Raw genomic sequence first — 13,802 nt, forward strand, 5'->3', positions numbered from 1 at the left:
GACGCTGGCAAGGCCGTGCTTTCTCCCAGAGCAGGTAGGGTGAAGGCTGGGCTGCCGTCTGCCCCGTGGCCACCCCTCTTTCTCCTTAGGACTGTTCGTGTGCTTTCTGCCGGCTCCTGCCTTCTCTGACCACAGGCCTCTTCTCTCTGATAAGGCCTCTAGCCATGAATGAAGGCCCATCATTTGCTCTGGCCACACCTAGATGTGATCCTCCCAGGTCCCGTCCACAGGTGAGTCCACACCTTACCTGACATCTTCAAAGTCCTATTTACACAGATTAAGATGCCAACATGTCTTGGGGGTGGGGTGGGCCATGGCCGATGGGCTGGCTGGTTACCGTGAAAGGACGTGATGAAAAGCTGGCAAATGTCACTAGGAAATAAGGAACGGTTTGACCACTGTTAATGGAGGGAGAAACAAAGACAAGAAAAGATGACGGTGGGGGGCAGAGAAACGGCTCTTCGAAGACATCCACATGATGGTCCTGGGGCCTGGGGAGAGGGCCCCCGGGTATGTGCTCCAGGTTAGTGCCGAGCAAGGTGCGTGATTTGGGGGATCTGAGCCTGATCACACGGTCCCTAAAGCCAGAGGGCTTTCCCAGCTGCGGCAGCGCGGGGGCAGGGGTGCTGCTGGAGGGGGCCATCAGCCATGGACAGGGGCAGCCACCGGCGTCGGTTTTCTCCTGGAGCCCCCAGAAAGGGAAGCAGCTCTGTGGCACCTGGATTTGAGCCCTGCGAGGCCTGGTTCAGACTCCTCACCTACGGCACCCTAAGATAATAGTTCAGGCTGCTCTGAGCCCCAAGCCTGTGGCATTTGCCGCAGCGGCGACAAGGAGCAAAGACAGTGCCCTCGTGTCTGTGGGCAGGGTGGGGGCCCAGGCCGCGCCCCCAGGGCCACGTAGTGCCCCCCTGCAGCCCCGACGCCCTGGACCTTGGGCTCTGGAGAGTCAGGGGCAGTTGGGAAACCTCCCTTTGTCAAGGGTGGCCTTGGAAATGCAGCAAGACGCTGGTGGCTCTCGAAGGTGCCCCAGGGCTCCTTTCCTGCAGGCTGGGCTGAGCTCCAGGTGGAGGTGCTGGGCCAGGGACTGGGGACAAGCAGGGAGGACATGAGGGCCACCCCCGACCCCACTGGGCCCTGCAGGCACGGGCAAGGGCCGGCAGCTTTTTTCATTTTGCCCCAAATATAAGCAGCTGAATTTGGGAGCTAAATGAGCTCAGGGTGCCTCCTCGAGGAGTGTTCCGGGGATGAACAGCGGGAGGGTGGCCCCAAACCATGACCGCGACATGGCCGGCAGGGAGCTGCACTTAGGTCAGTTTGGAAACTCATGGAATGTCGGTTTCCAAAGTTGGAAAAGGCAAATGATAATTAAGTGCACTACATGATCCTGGGCTGGAGAGAAGCCCAAAAGGACATTACTGGGGCATGTGAAAAGTTGGAATATATACATATTCTTATAACCTCACATAAGGTGTTATATAGTGAGCATCCTTTTTCTTAGCAAATGAACATGGACCTAATGTGTATTCAAGGAGCTTGATGTATGCAAACTGCTCTCAGATTCTCAGATGTTTAGAAAATTGATAGATAGTATCAAGGCAAATACGAATTAGATAAAAGGAAAAATATATAGATATGCTAATTTTCCCTGGTGCAAAAAAGGGAAAGTTATACACACACCCCTTCCCTTTTCTTAGAGCATTCTTTGGAAAACTTATCGTTGTAAATCTTTTCTTTGCGCCTTTGAAATGCATGCAAATCTTTTCAAAAGCTAAATAAGCCTCTGGCTGGTTTTTCAATCCAGGAAGACCCAGACACCATCTCACTGAAATATGAAAACCAAGGAAGCCAGGGCCCTTATCGCATTTCCATGGGCGTGTAACTTCAGTTACACCAGGCTCAGGCCATAGCTGACACTTGGTATACAGACAGGAGAAGTTTTATTATTCCTTTGGATGAAAGAGGAAGTTAGCAAACTCAAAACCATTCCCACGACCAGGTGAACTGCACACCAGCTGTGGGTGACCAATGGTGCAGAGTCCTTTTCCTTGAGAACTAGTTCTCGTTTAGATTAGAGACATGTGTGCAAAGGCTCACCTCTGCGGCCATATAAATAAGGGCAGCCTGCTTCCTGTCTTTCATTGTTTCAGCGGCCCGCCAGGGATGGCTTACATTCTGGTTTCATGTTTATTCATTAACCGAATAGCTTTTTTCTTTCTCTTCTACCTTTATGGAGAGGTTTTCTGAGTTAGGAGGAGATTTTGCCTTTAGTTTTATTTCCTCAACCTATTTCCCCACTAGGCAGACGGATAGACAGACACAGAGTGTGATGTGGCAAATGTGGCCAAGGGTTAAAAGTGGTGGGTCTGGGGCTGGGGGCTGTGTGGGTTTATGTAGGAGTTCTGGGTATGGGTTTTGTGTTATTTTCACAGGAGCCCTGTAAGCTTGAAATTACTTCAAGATAAGAACGTGAAGGGGGAAATCGGTCCACGGAACCAATTACGGTTTGGGGTAGGGTGGGGGAGCCCCAGCTTCCTCTGGTCCCTGGGGACAGCCTGGCAAGGCCATTCTGGCAACCAGGAGGGACTCTGGCCCATTCTACCCACGGGGCCAGGTTTGGGGGGCTGGATGTCTCCCTGGATCGGCCTTTCCAGGCCCTTTGGGGTGCGGCCTCCAAGGACAGCTGCAGGGAACCTGCCCACGCTCGCTCTGCCTGACTTGCTTTCCCAACAGAAGCAGGATCTGGGGTGCGGTGCTGTAAATCACCCCAGTGTACAGTAAGGGGCGGGGCACCATGTCCGGGTCAAATCTTTATGACTTAATTTTTTTTCCTGATTAGGGAACTCCTGCTGATGTTCCGAGGGCAGGGTTACATTCGCGTAAGTAGCTGGCAAGGCTGGAAGGGTCTGCCTGGAGGATGCGTGTTCTGTTTCTCCTGCTGGAAGAAGGGAGGCGCCGGGGCCCGTGGGCGGCAGCTCTCCAATTTCTCCCCAGGGTTCCCTCGCCTTGGGGTGTTGCGTTCACTATACCGACCGTGGCCTACTTCCCTGGAGTTCCAGGTGGGAGCAGGGCAGGTGGTGGCTCAGAGGTCGTTTACTCCACAGGTGTTACAGCGAGGTCCAAGACAGACGAATGTGCAGCTCAGCTTGCAAGGAGCCTGGGATTAAGCATGGGGTCAACACGCGCATGCAGGTGGAAAGCCCTTCCAGGAGGCAGAGACGATGGGGCAATGGGGAGTGGGGCTGTGGAGACGGAATTCCCGGCACTGACCCTGGAGCAACACGTGCCACCCTGTACACATATCTGGCACCAGGCCTCACAGGGAGCTCCAGCAGTGTCTCATGTACTGCGACTACTGGTGGGTGAGGCCCTCCACTCACTAAAGAGGAACTCCAGGCTTGGAGAGTAATTAGGTCACCAAGTGGCGGCTTCCCACCCAGGCCTGCCGATACTGAGGCAGCCTGGGGACAGGATGTCTGCGGTGATGCCTGGGCCACGGACAGGGACCACCCCAAAAGGTGGCCCTTGATGGAAGAGGCCCTGACGGAAGAGGCCGTCCGCAATCGCCTGGCTCCGGACAGCCATAAGAGGCGCATGTGTGTGCGTACATGCACACCCTGGGCAGCTAAAGGTTGCTGAGAGCATGGGGATAGAGACCCAGGAAACTGGTGTCTCCTGGACACAGTGTCTCCCAACACCTGGCGGCCTGGAAGACAGACAGAGGCAGCCGCTGTCCCGGCCCAGCTTGTCAAGCCCCCATTGGAGCCTGGGCTCTCCCAGGAGGGGGCAGAAGGGAAGGCCCATGCGGGCAGCCTGCCTCCTCCTCTCCCGCACCTGGGGCTGGTTGCCAGGCACCAGGCAGCAAATGTGGGTTTTGAGATTGGCCCGCGCGGTCAGCGTGCACAGCATGTGGGCATCGAGCAGGCCAGGAGCTCAAGCCCAGCAGGACTTGTGTTCCCGCTGCCCCGTCCACTCACCAAAAGTATGTACTTTGGGATTTTATGGCATTTGGTTGCAAGTTCAGAAACTGCACCAAGCACATGCTCTGCACAGCTCTGTGAGTTCTGCGTGGGCCCCAGAGGGCGATTTGCACCGGAGAAGCCGCCAGGAGCCCTGGCCTTTCTGGCATCTTCCGCGATGCTGGCAGGAGCGGCCATGGTGGGGACATGACCAACGTTGAGTCTGCAGGTGGAGGTGCCATTTGGATTCATGAACGCCAGCCTGGCACTTGGAGAAGACACTGATGTAAATGTCATCAGCAAAAACACATAATCAGACAGAAACAAAATATATTTATTAGAAACACAGCCCAGGCACACATGGCCCCCGCATGTTGATCGCTGCACACATCCGGGAGGCCCATCTGCCCCCACCGTGCTAGGTGCCCTGCTGCGGGCTCCCGATGCCCACGGGCCCGAGGCCTTCCAGCTGCAGCGGACGCCGTTGAGTCAGCCAAGCTCTACCCTGGTTGGGGACGGGGCCAGTGGCCCTGGGCAAATGTGGACAGTACAAACATTTTTATAAAAGGTTGCTGGATTATGTCCTGGACTGCAGGTCCCTGGCGGGTCCCCTCAAAATGGCACCCTGGCTTTGGAATGGGTTTGGCAAATGGGTTTGTGCTGAACGAGCCAGTCCTTGGCCTCACCCACCACAGAAGGCCTGTCCTCCCTCCAGGGGGTGGCCCGGGTCCCAGAGAAAGCTCCCGATGTGCCCGTGGGGCTGGGCAGAGAGCACACAGGATACCCCGCTTGGTCAGAGGGAGGGACACTTCCGGAAGCACATTTCGTCTAACGCATACAGCACCTCCTCTGGATGTCTCTACAGAAGCTATGACACAACCGAACTGAATATGACAGCAAAGACTAACGTTGTTCATGAAGTGGGAAGACAGGCAACAGGTGTGAATGTGCCAAGTTCTTCAGAAAGCTCCCCCAGAGAACCAGGGGCCACCACCACCATCAGTCCCCAAAATTCAAGTCTGCCACAGAACTCAGTGCCGAGAGCTGCAGGCCTTAGCTCTCAGAACGCCCTTCCTCTCTTCTGGGTCCTGCGTTCTGCAGCTGTTATGGACAAACTGTGTGTGTTTTAAAGGATTAGCAGAACAGCCAAATAATTTTCAATGACTAAGTGTCGGCCAAAGGAAGTTGGGAGGAAACACTGATACTGTAGCTCCTGACAGCCCCGGGACAGAAAACAGGGAATGATACAATTTGCTGAGTAGAAATAAAGGCAATTTCAGATGCTATCCTGTTCTATCAGTTCATCACGTTTTCAAATTCACCTTGTGCTCCGGGCTCTAAAATCTGATTGGAAACCCCATGGGGAGGGGTGGTGGTCACACAGGGCCTGGCTCCCAGGACAGCTCCCCACCCAGCCTGGCTCGGAGGAGACTACCTGCTCAGCTGCTGAACCTGTTCCCTGCTGGCACGGTCACCCCCACTTCCGTTTCCAGGGACAGGCTCGTGCTTCCTCTTTTAGGCGGATGGCCACTGGAGAAGGGCCTGGGAGTTGAACTTGAGTTACAAAACAAAAACAAAAACCAAAAAATTGCACGTGGCCTTTCTTTCACAGGACATTTCTTCCCTTTTTCATCATCGCACAGGGAACAGAAGAGACAAACACGGATAAGGGTCTGGAAAGTGACCACTCCAACTCTCAGCCCGGTGGCGGCTGTGCCCAGAGCTCATGCTGCAGCATTTACACGGAGTCACTGCAAACAGCCTGGGGCCCTCCCCGTGGGAGCGGCTAGAGCTGGAGTGAGGCCCAACACCCCTCCAGGTGTCCCGAGAAGCCGGGGGTGGGGGGTGGTCTCGGGAGGTGGGCCACAGGCAGACGCAGAAAGCAGCACAACGGATCCCGCCCCTTTGGATCTAACTCTCCAGGATGGAGCAAGTTAAATGTGTCCAGCCTGAGCCTGGAGCTGCCATTTACAAGCAAAGGGACCCATGCCGGCATCGGCTGGGCACAGTGCGCAGAGCTGGGACCCAGCCACATGGGGGGGCTTTAAGAAGGTAGAGAACACCCCATAGTCGGGAGACTCCCGAAGGCCAGGACATGTTTTTACAAAGCTCCCAGGGAAGTTTCCGGCTGAGGGCAAGGAGGGCGTGCTGCTTGCCCCAGGGCTGCTTGCAGCCTGGAGGGGGGATGTATGTGGGGAGCAGACCCCCAGGAAGACCCTTCCTCTCCCGGTAGTGTCTCCAGGACCCCACCTGGCTCAGCTCAGCAGCCAGTGGATGGCAGTGCCACCAACTGAGGACAGACCCCACTTGCTTGGGGATGTGCAGGGGACTGGACACAGACCCCAGCGAGCCCCTGGCTCCTGAGCCTCTCCCGAAGCCTGGGCTGTGCGCGCGTGCGTGTCTCATGCTCCTCAGTGCCAATTCCCTGTGATCAATTATAAGGGGGGCCGACACTGCCCGCCGCTGAGAGTCCCTTTCTGCCACAATGGAAAGGCCCGGGAAGCACTCGGGGCTCCGTGAGGCTGAGGCTGGCGGTGCTCTAGGGTTGCCACCTGCCCAGGAGCCCAAGAAACCCACACCCAGCTGGTTTACCTGTGCCAGGCCCTAAGGGCTCCGACAGATGGACAGACACACAGACGCATGTCCAATGCATGAGGCAAACCTACTGCAGCGTGGGTGAGAGGAAGGGCAAAGGGCAGCAGGCAGACGGGCCGTGGGCCCCTGGGCAGGGGAGGGTGGCTGAGCAGGTGTGTCACCTATGGGGCGCAGGCCACTCCCCCAGCAAAGGCAGCCCGGCACACACCTCCCATGGGGCCCCTCCCAGAGCGGGGGGGACCCAGGGCTCATTTGCTTTCGTGCATATTCTCCTTTTCATCCAAATAATCTCTGAAGTGACTTTGTGGGATTAAAAAAAAAAAAAGTCAAGTTCCAGGTGTCCAAATCGTGCCCCAGCACTTGGGGTACCTGCTGCCCAGGAACAAACGCTCCTCCTGGTTTGCGGGTTATTCTGGGGTGGGGGTGGAAGGGCGGCAAGGGCAGAGCTTTTATAAAGGCAAAAGCTGGGTATCCCCCTACCCCTGTCTTTTAGGAAACAACGAAGCCTGGTCCGCAGTGCTGCTGGCGGTGCCGAGGGCGGCGGGGGCCTCCGCCGCGCACCCGGAATGCCCGGCTCCGACGGGCCGCCGGCCCTCCCCGGGCTCACGCAGGGTCCCCAGGGGCCGCCCCCTCGAGTCCAGGCGGCCGGGGGGGTCACGTCTCGAAGTACTTGTAGATCTGCGCCACGTACCGCATCACGCTCTGCCAGTCGGGCCGGTCGCTGTGCAGCATCTCGCTGAGCTCCTGCAGGGGAGGCAGAGGTTATCCGGGCGCGCGGAGCCGGGGGCCTCGCCGCACAGGCACACAGCCCCAGGCGGGGGCTCCCGCTGCCCAGAGAACCCCGACCCGCGCGGCCGGCCGGAGGATGCCACCCGATGTTTCCTCTGCCTTTCAGGCCTCCAGTCACACGGACGAAGCCGTACCCAGCGCAGTGTGGCCTCATCTAAACAGGACTCGCAGGGCACCTACTCTCTGCCCCTGCCACGTGAGACACCTAGAGCAGGCTAAGCCACACGGTGGGAAGATGATCGGGGCTTACAGGCCACGGGGGTCAGGGCACAGGGTGATGCTGGGACGCGCACAGGGTTTCTGTAAGGGTGACAAGCTTTGCTGGTGGGAGGGGGCATGGTCGCACAGCACTGTGAATGTAATTAATGCCACTGAATCGTACGCTTAAAAATGGTTAAAATGGCAAACTTTATGTTACCACAATAAAATAAAACAGTAAATAGTTTTTCCCTATATATTTAGAAGATTCTGTCCATTGTGAAATAAAAGTGTAAGATGTGACCTCCTGCCTCTTTCATCTTTTAACGGCATTACAGAGAATTTTGAAGTCACTCAGCAGTCCCCTGGTATAAATGATCTTCATTTTTCTACAGTCCACTCAAATGTGCACATAAGCTCCCACTCTTCCATCACAATGGACATACCCCATGCACGCTGAACTTTTAAATTTTTTCTTAGCATTTTTACACAGTCTCCCACGGAGCTGTGTGCTTTGGTGGCTGTCATCTGATTGGATGCAGCTGTCCCGTAACTGGCATGATGGCATCCTGCTGTTTGACAGGCAATTTAGCTGTTTCCCTTCAGTTCTTCACCATACAGACTTTGCAATCAGCATCTTGGTGCAGTACTGTTGTGTTCTGCTGAATTACTTCCTTAAGAGAAATTCCCAAGGGTGGGACTACTACAAAAGCCTTGAACCAACTGAAAAGGCAATACATATTTTACCGCAATGACTTGTTGCCATTTAAAGGTTATTTTCCCCCTTAGTTTTAGTAAGTAGCAAGCAAGCACAAGGTAGAGGCCAGAAAGCGGCAGGCTGTAGTAAGTAGCAAGCAAGCACAAGGTAGAGGCCAGAAAGCGGCAGGCTGAGAGCTGGGTGCCAGGTAGGGTACTGTGTAAATTGTTCTGGGAACTTGTGCCACTGAACATATTTATCAATTAACTTTGGTGTTGAACTGGGTTCATCTGTGGTCACAGAGAACACAGATGTCTCAGTTTGCCAGAGCTGCCACGACAGCCCCACACACCAGAGGACTTAAGCAGCAGAGACTCACTGGCTCACTTGAGGCTGGATGCCCAACAGCAAGGGCTTGGCTAGCCATGCTTCCCCCAGAGTCTGGAAAGTTCTGATGCAGGCTGGCTGCAACCCTTGGGTTCTTTGGTTTGCCTTGCTGCCTCCCTCATGCACCCACCTGTCTCCTTGGCCTGTCCTGACCGCCTATGTCTGAGTTCCCTCTGCCTTTCACACGGACGAAGCCAGTCCCCAGCACAGTGTGGCCTCATCTAAACAGGTCTCATTCCCAAGTAAGTCCATGCCTTAGCCAACAGTAACATCTTCAAAGGTCCGATCTACAGGTGGGCTTAAGCCCACAGGGACCCAGACAAAGGCAGGAACATGTCTTCTGTGGAGGGGCGAGACTCAGTCCCCAGTAGGAAAGGACTCTGAGGTAAAGCAAGAAGTGAGGTGCAGCAGAAGATAAGGCTGAACTTGGCACATATGCTACAGGGCCAAGGGGGAAGGAGCTGAGGCCGCCTGGTAACGAACCACTAATCCTGTCCAATGCCTCACAGATGTTGTGTCTGTTATACTAAACGATGATCAGCACAAACTTGTCTTGGAAAGGAGGAGAGAAGGGGCCAGTGGGCCATGCCACACATACACACTAGAATAATGTAAAAAGGAAAACAAAAACTCCACGGAACACACAGAAGGACAAACATCTCCTGGAATACTGCACTGGGCTGCACACCCAGACTGGTGCACGATTTGCTACAATTCTTAGGGCAGGAGAGTTGTTACTACAACAATACAGAAGAGACGCAATAAAGAATTAAGCATGACATTTAGGAACTAGATGAAGAATGCCTACAAACTCAGAAGAGATGGCAAACTTTCCTTTGTAAGATGGGAAGGACATGGCTTTGATCTTAGTGAGGGTTCAGAAGTCCAATCAATATTCACAGTTTTACTTACATATTTATGTGCCTAAAACCTAGAAATAATTAAATTAAAAGTATTTTGGTTCACTGTGAACATAACATTTGCATACACCTGAAGAAGTAATTTAGCTCATTTCAGGAAAAAACAGAGTATGTGGCATGAATAAAAATCTGATAATGCATGGCATTTCTTTGAATTAGTAGTTTATAACCTTCCAAAAAAGAAAATACCAGACCCAGACGGTTTCACTGATGAATTCTACCAAATACTTAAGGAAGAAATAACATCAATTCTATACAATCTTTTCCAGAAAACAGAGGTGGAGGGAATACTTTCCAACTCATCTTATGAAGTTAATACCAAAGAGACAAAGACCTTATGACAAAACTACAGGCCAATTTCTCACATGCATGTAAACACAGAAATTCTAAATATTATATGGGCAAACTGAACCCATCAATATACAAAAAGGATAATACAGCATGATCAAGTGGGGCTCATGCCAAGAATGCAAGACTGGTTCAATATTTGTAAACCAATCGATGTAATTCATCATATTTAACAGACCAAATAACAAAAACTACACTCATATAAACAGCTGCAGAGAAAACAATACAAGAAGTTCAACAACCACGCATGACAAAATCTCAAAAAAGAAACTGGAACTCTCGTGCACTGGTGGTAGGAATGTAAAATGGTACAGCAACTGGAAAAGAGTTTGGTGGCTCCTCAAAGAGTTAAACATAGAATTACTATTTTACCTGGCAATTCCACTCTGAGGTATATACCCAAAGAACTGAAGGCAGGGACTGAAACAGATACTTACACCAATGTTTACAGCAGCATCATTATCATTCACCATAGCCAAAAGGTGGAAACAACCCAAGTATCCACTGAAAGAAACCTGGATGAACAAAATATGATCTACCCATAAAACAGAATACTATTCAGCCATAAAAATGAATGAGGTTCTAACCTGTATAGCTCATTTGAACAACTGAAACACAGGAAGCACAGAATAAGAAAGAGGTCCTTTAATCCTGTATAGATTATTGTAATGCCTAGAAACATCCTAGAGTATACTAAGCAGATAATTAAAAAGTATTGGCAAAGTCCCGCGAGGAAGGGGAGAAAGATTATGAAACTATTAAACCTTACCATCAGGGAATTCCCTGATACCGTGTCAAACTTTAGGGACACCCAAATCATAGGCCATGCCCTGGATCATGAGGCTTACTCTTGTGAAGTTTATGTAGGTAGCAGAAAAGCTTAGCCTACCTACAGGCATGCCTAAGAGTTACTTCTGGAGGACCTCTGTTGTTGCTCAGATGTGGCCTCAGTCTCTCTAAGCCTAACTCTGCAAGTAAAATCACTGCCCTCCCCTCTATGTGGGACATGACATCCAGGGGTGAAAGTCTTCCTGGCAATATGGGAGGTGACTCCCATGGATGAATCCAGACCTGGCACCATGGGATCAACAATTACCTCCTGACCAAATGAGGGAAAAGAAGGGTAATCAATAAAGTATCAGTGGCAGAGAGAGTTCAAATAGAATTGAGAGGCTACTCTGGAGGTTGCTCTTGTGCAAGCTTCAGGTAGACCGTGCTACCTATCATAACCCGCCAACCCACAAACAGGACCATTCCAGTCAATCCTAAAGAACACCTAGGGCAACATATAAGATTCCACAAGGGTTCCAGGCACTAGAGTAACTTGCCAGAAACCCACAACCTCCAGATGGGTCCCTGGTTCAGATAAGTCCTGAAACCTAGCCCAGCCTCTTCAGAATATCAGATAGTTTCATCTCCCTACCCCATATTAGTGACAGATCCTTCCAATATCCAAAATTTAGAATTGCCACAGCCTAAACAACCCTAAAGAGAGGTATAGAGAGATCAAAGGTGATGGTGGAGTTATACAGAGAAGATAGGATTCAAAAGAAATGAAAATGACTGCTAAATCATTAAATTGATAACTCTTTTAGTCTCCGGTATTTTAGAGCAGCTAGAAGTAAAAACCTAAAATTGTGAAACTGTAACCCATGTCAAAGTCTGAAATACGTTCTACAACTAATTGTGGTGCTGTGCTTTGAAATTTATAGCTTTTTTTTTAATACATTATTTTTTACAAATAAAGAAAAAAAGTTGATTGTGATAAAAAAGTATTTAAGCCCTCTAGCCTCCTGTATTCTGGAGCAGCTAAAATGAAAAAATCTGAGAGGATCGTATGGTAGCCCATGATAAACTCTGGGATCTGTCCTGTAACCACTTGTTTGAAGAGTGCTATTGCTTTTTTTTATTTCTTTGCTTTGTATATATGTTATACTAGACAATAAAAAATGTTAAAAGAAAAAAAAAAAGCAAGCTGCTCACAGCCAGCCCACAGGGCTCTATAGCTTGGGGTCTGAAACTCCATCTCCCTGGGGGCAAATTCCACCCACTGTCTGTTGCATGTTCCAAGAGCTAAAAAATAGTTTTCCACTTTTAAATGGTTGGGGAGGAAAAGTCAAAAGAAGAATATTTTGTGACCCATGGAAATGATATGATGTTCACATTTCAGTGTCTATAAATAAAGTTTTATTGGCACACAGAAAAATGAATGAAATTCTAACACACGCTATAACGTGATGGACCTGGAAAATGTTACCCTAAGTGAAAGATGCCAGACAGAAAGATAAATATTGAATAATTCCACTTACATAAAATATCAAGAATAGGCAAATTAATGAGTCAGAAAGTAGAATGGAGGTTGCCAGAGGTTAGTGGTAGGGGCAATGGGGAGTTTCTGCTTAATGGGTGCAAACTTTCTGTTTTGGGTGATGAAGGTGGTGATGGCAGCACAACATTATAAAAGTAATTAATGCCACTGAATTGTACACTTAAAAATGGTTAAAATGGCAAATTCCATATTATGTACATAATCATGATAAAAATACACTCTCAAAAAATTAGGACTAGAAGGGAGCTTCCCTTACCTAATAAGGGATATATACAAAAAACCAACAGCTGACATAATATTTAATGGTGGAGACTGAACGCTTCCCTCCAAGGTCAGGAACAAGGCAAGGATGTCCCTTCTCATCTCTTCTACTTGTCAGTATGTGGGAAGCTGTTCAATAAGGAAGGAAAAAAAAAGACAGATTGCAAAAGAAGAAATGAAAATGCCTTACTTTGCAGACAATATGATCATCTATGTATTTATCCACCAAGAGTCTGCCCAAAACTCCAGAAACTAATAAGCAAGTTTAGCAAGGGGTCAGGATATAAAGTCAATAAACAAAAGTCTGTTGTATTCTTATATACAAGCAATGAGTAAGTGGAATCTGAAACCGAAAAAAAATCTCTCTTTATAGATACAATTTACAACTGTGCCAAAAATAGTATTTAGGTATAAATTACAAAATATATACAAGATATAGCTGCAGAAAATTACAATTTTCTGATGAAGGAAATTGAAGAGGACCTAAATAAATGGAGATATATTCTGCAGTCATGGATTGGAAGCTGAATATTAAGATTCTCCCGGTTTGATATATAGATGCAACACAATTCCAATCGAAATCCCAACAAGCTTTTTTGTACATACTGAAACAGACTGTTGAATCTGTAAAGGCAGAGGTACTAGAATAGCTAAGAACATTCTGAAAAAGAAGAACAAACTTGGAGGACTCGTTCCTGATTTCAAGAATTTTTATAGCTCTGTTAATCAAGACAGTTTGGTTATTGGTGAAAGGTCAACGGACAGAACAGACAGCCTGGAAACAGACCTACACAATATGGTAAACTAATTTTTAACAAAGGTGCGAAGGTAATTCAGTGGAGAAAGGAACTCTGATACTTACAGCTCACACACAAATTAGTTTGAAACATATCAGAGGCCTAATGCAAAATATAAAGGTATAAAACAAAGAAACACAGGAGAAAATCTATGTGACCTTGGCTTTGCGATGATTTTTTAGGTGCAACACCAAAAGCACGATTGAGGGGTGAAAAAGATAAATTGAACTTTATTGTAATTAAAAACTTTGCTCTGAGAAAGACACTCTTAAGAGAATGAAAAGACAAGCCACAGACTGGGAGAAGATAAGGACAAGTCACATCTGATAAAGGTCTTGTGTTCAGAATATATAAAGAACTCTTGAAACTCAGTAGTAATAAGAGAATAAACAACCCAATTAAAAAATGGACAAAAGATCTGAACAGGTACTTCTCCAACAAAGATATATGGATGGCAAATAACCATAAGAAAATAAGCTCAATGTAATGTGTCATTAGAGAACTGCCAGTTAAAACAACAACGAG

The 13,802-nt window shown here is 49.3% G+C and overlaps 1 protein-coding gene across 9 annotated transcripts in view; it reads right to left on the reverse strand.

Moving 5' to 3' along the window:
• Nucleotides 1-4,269: 4,269 nt before the first annotated feature.
• Nucleotides 4,270-13,802, reverse strand: part of SPECC1 (sperm antigen with calponin homology and coiled-coil domains 1) — a 307,237-nt gene continuing 297,704 nt past the window's right edge. For 8 of the 9 annotated variants that reach the window (XM_077163993.1, XM_077163991.1, XM_077163989.1 and 5 more), the window contains one exon: nt 4,270-7,295. In XM_077163993.1, the coding sequence (XP_077020108.1) occupies nt 7,206-7,295 (90 nt within the window). In that variant the 3' untranslated portion in view covers nt 4,270-7,205. The remainder of the gene's footprint in view (nt 7,296-13,802) is intronic. The other variant, XR_013177470.1, reaches the window with a different exon arrangement.

This window comes from Tamandua tetradactyla, chromosome 6 (genome assembly GCF_023851605.1).
Source record: "Tamandua tetradactyla isolate mTamTet1 chromosome 6, mTamTet1.pri, whole genome shotgun sequence".
Classification (NCBI taxonomy): Eukaryota; Metazoa; Chordata; class Mammalia; order Pilosa; family Myrmecophagidae; genus Tamandua; species Tamandua tetradactyla.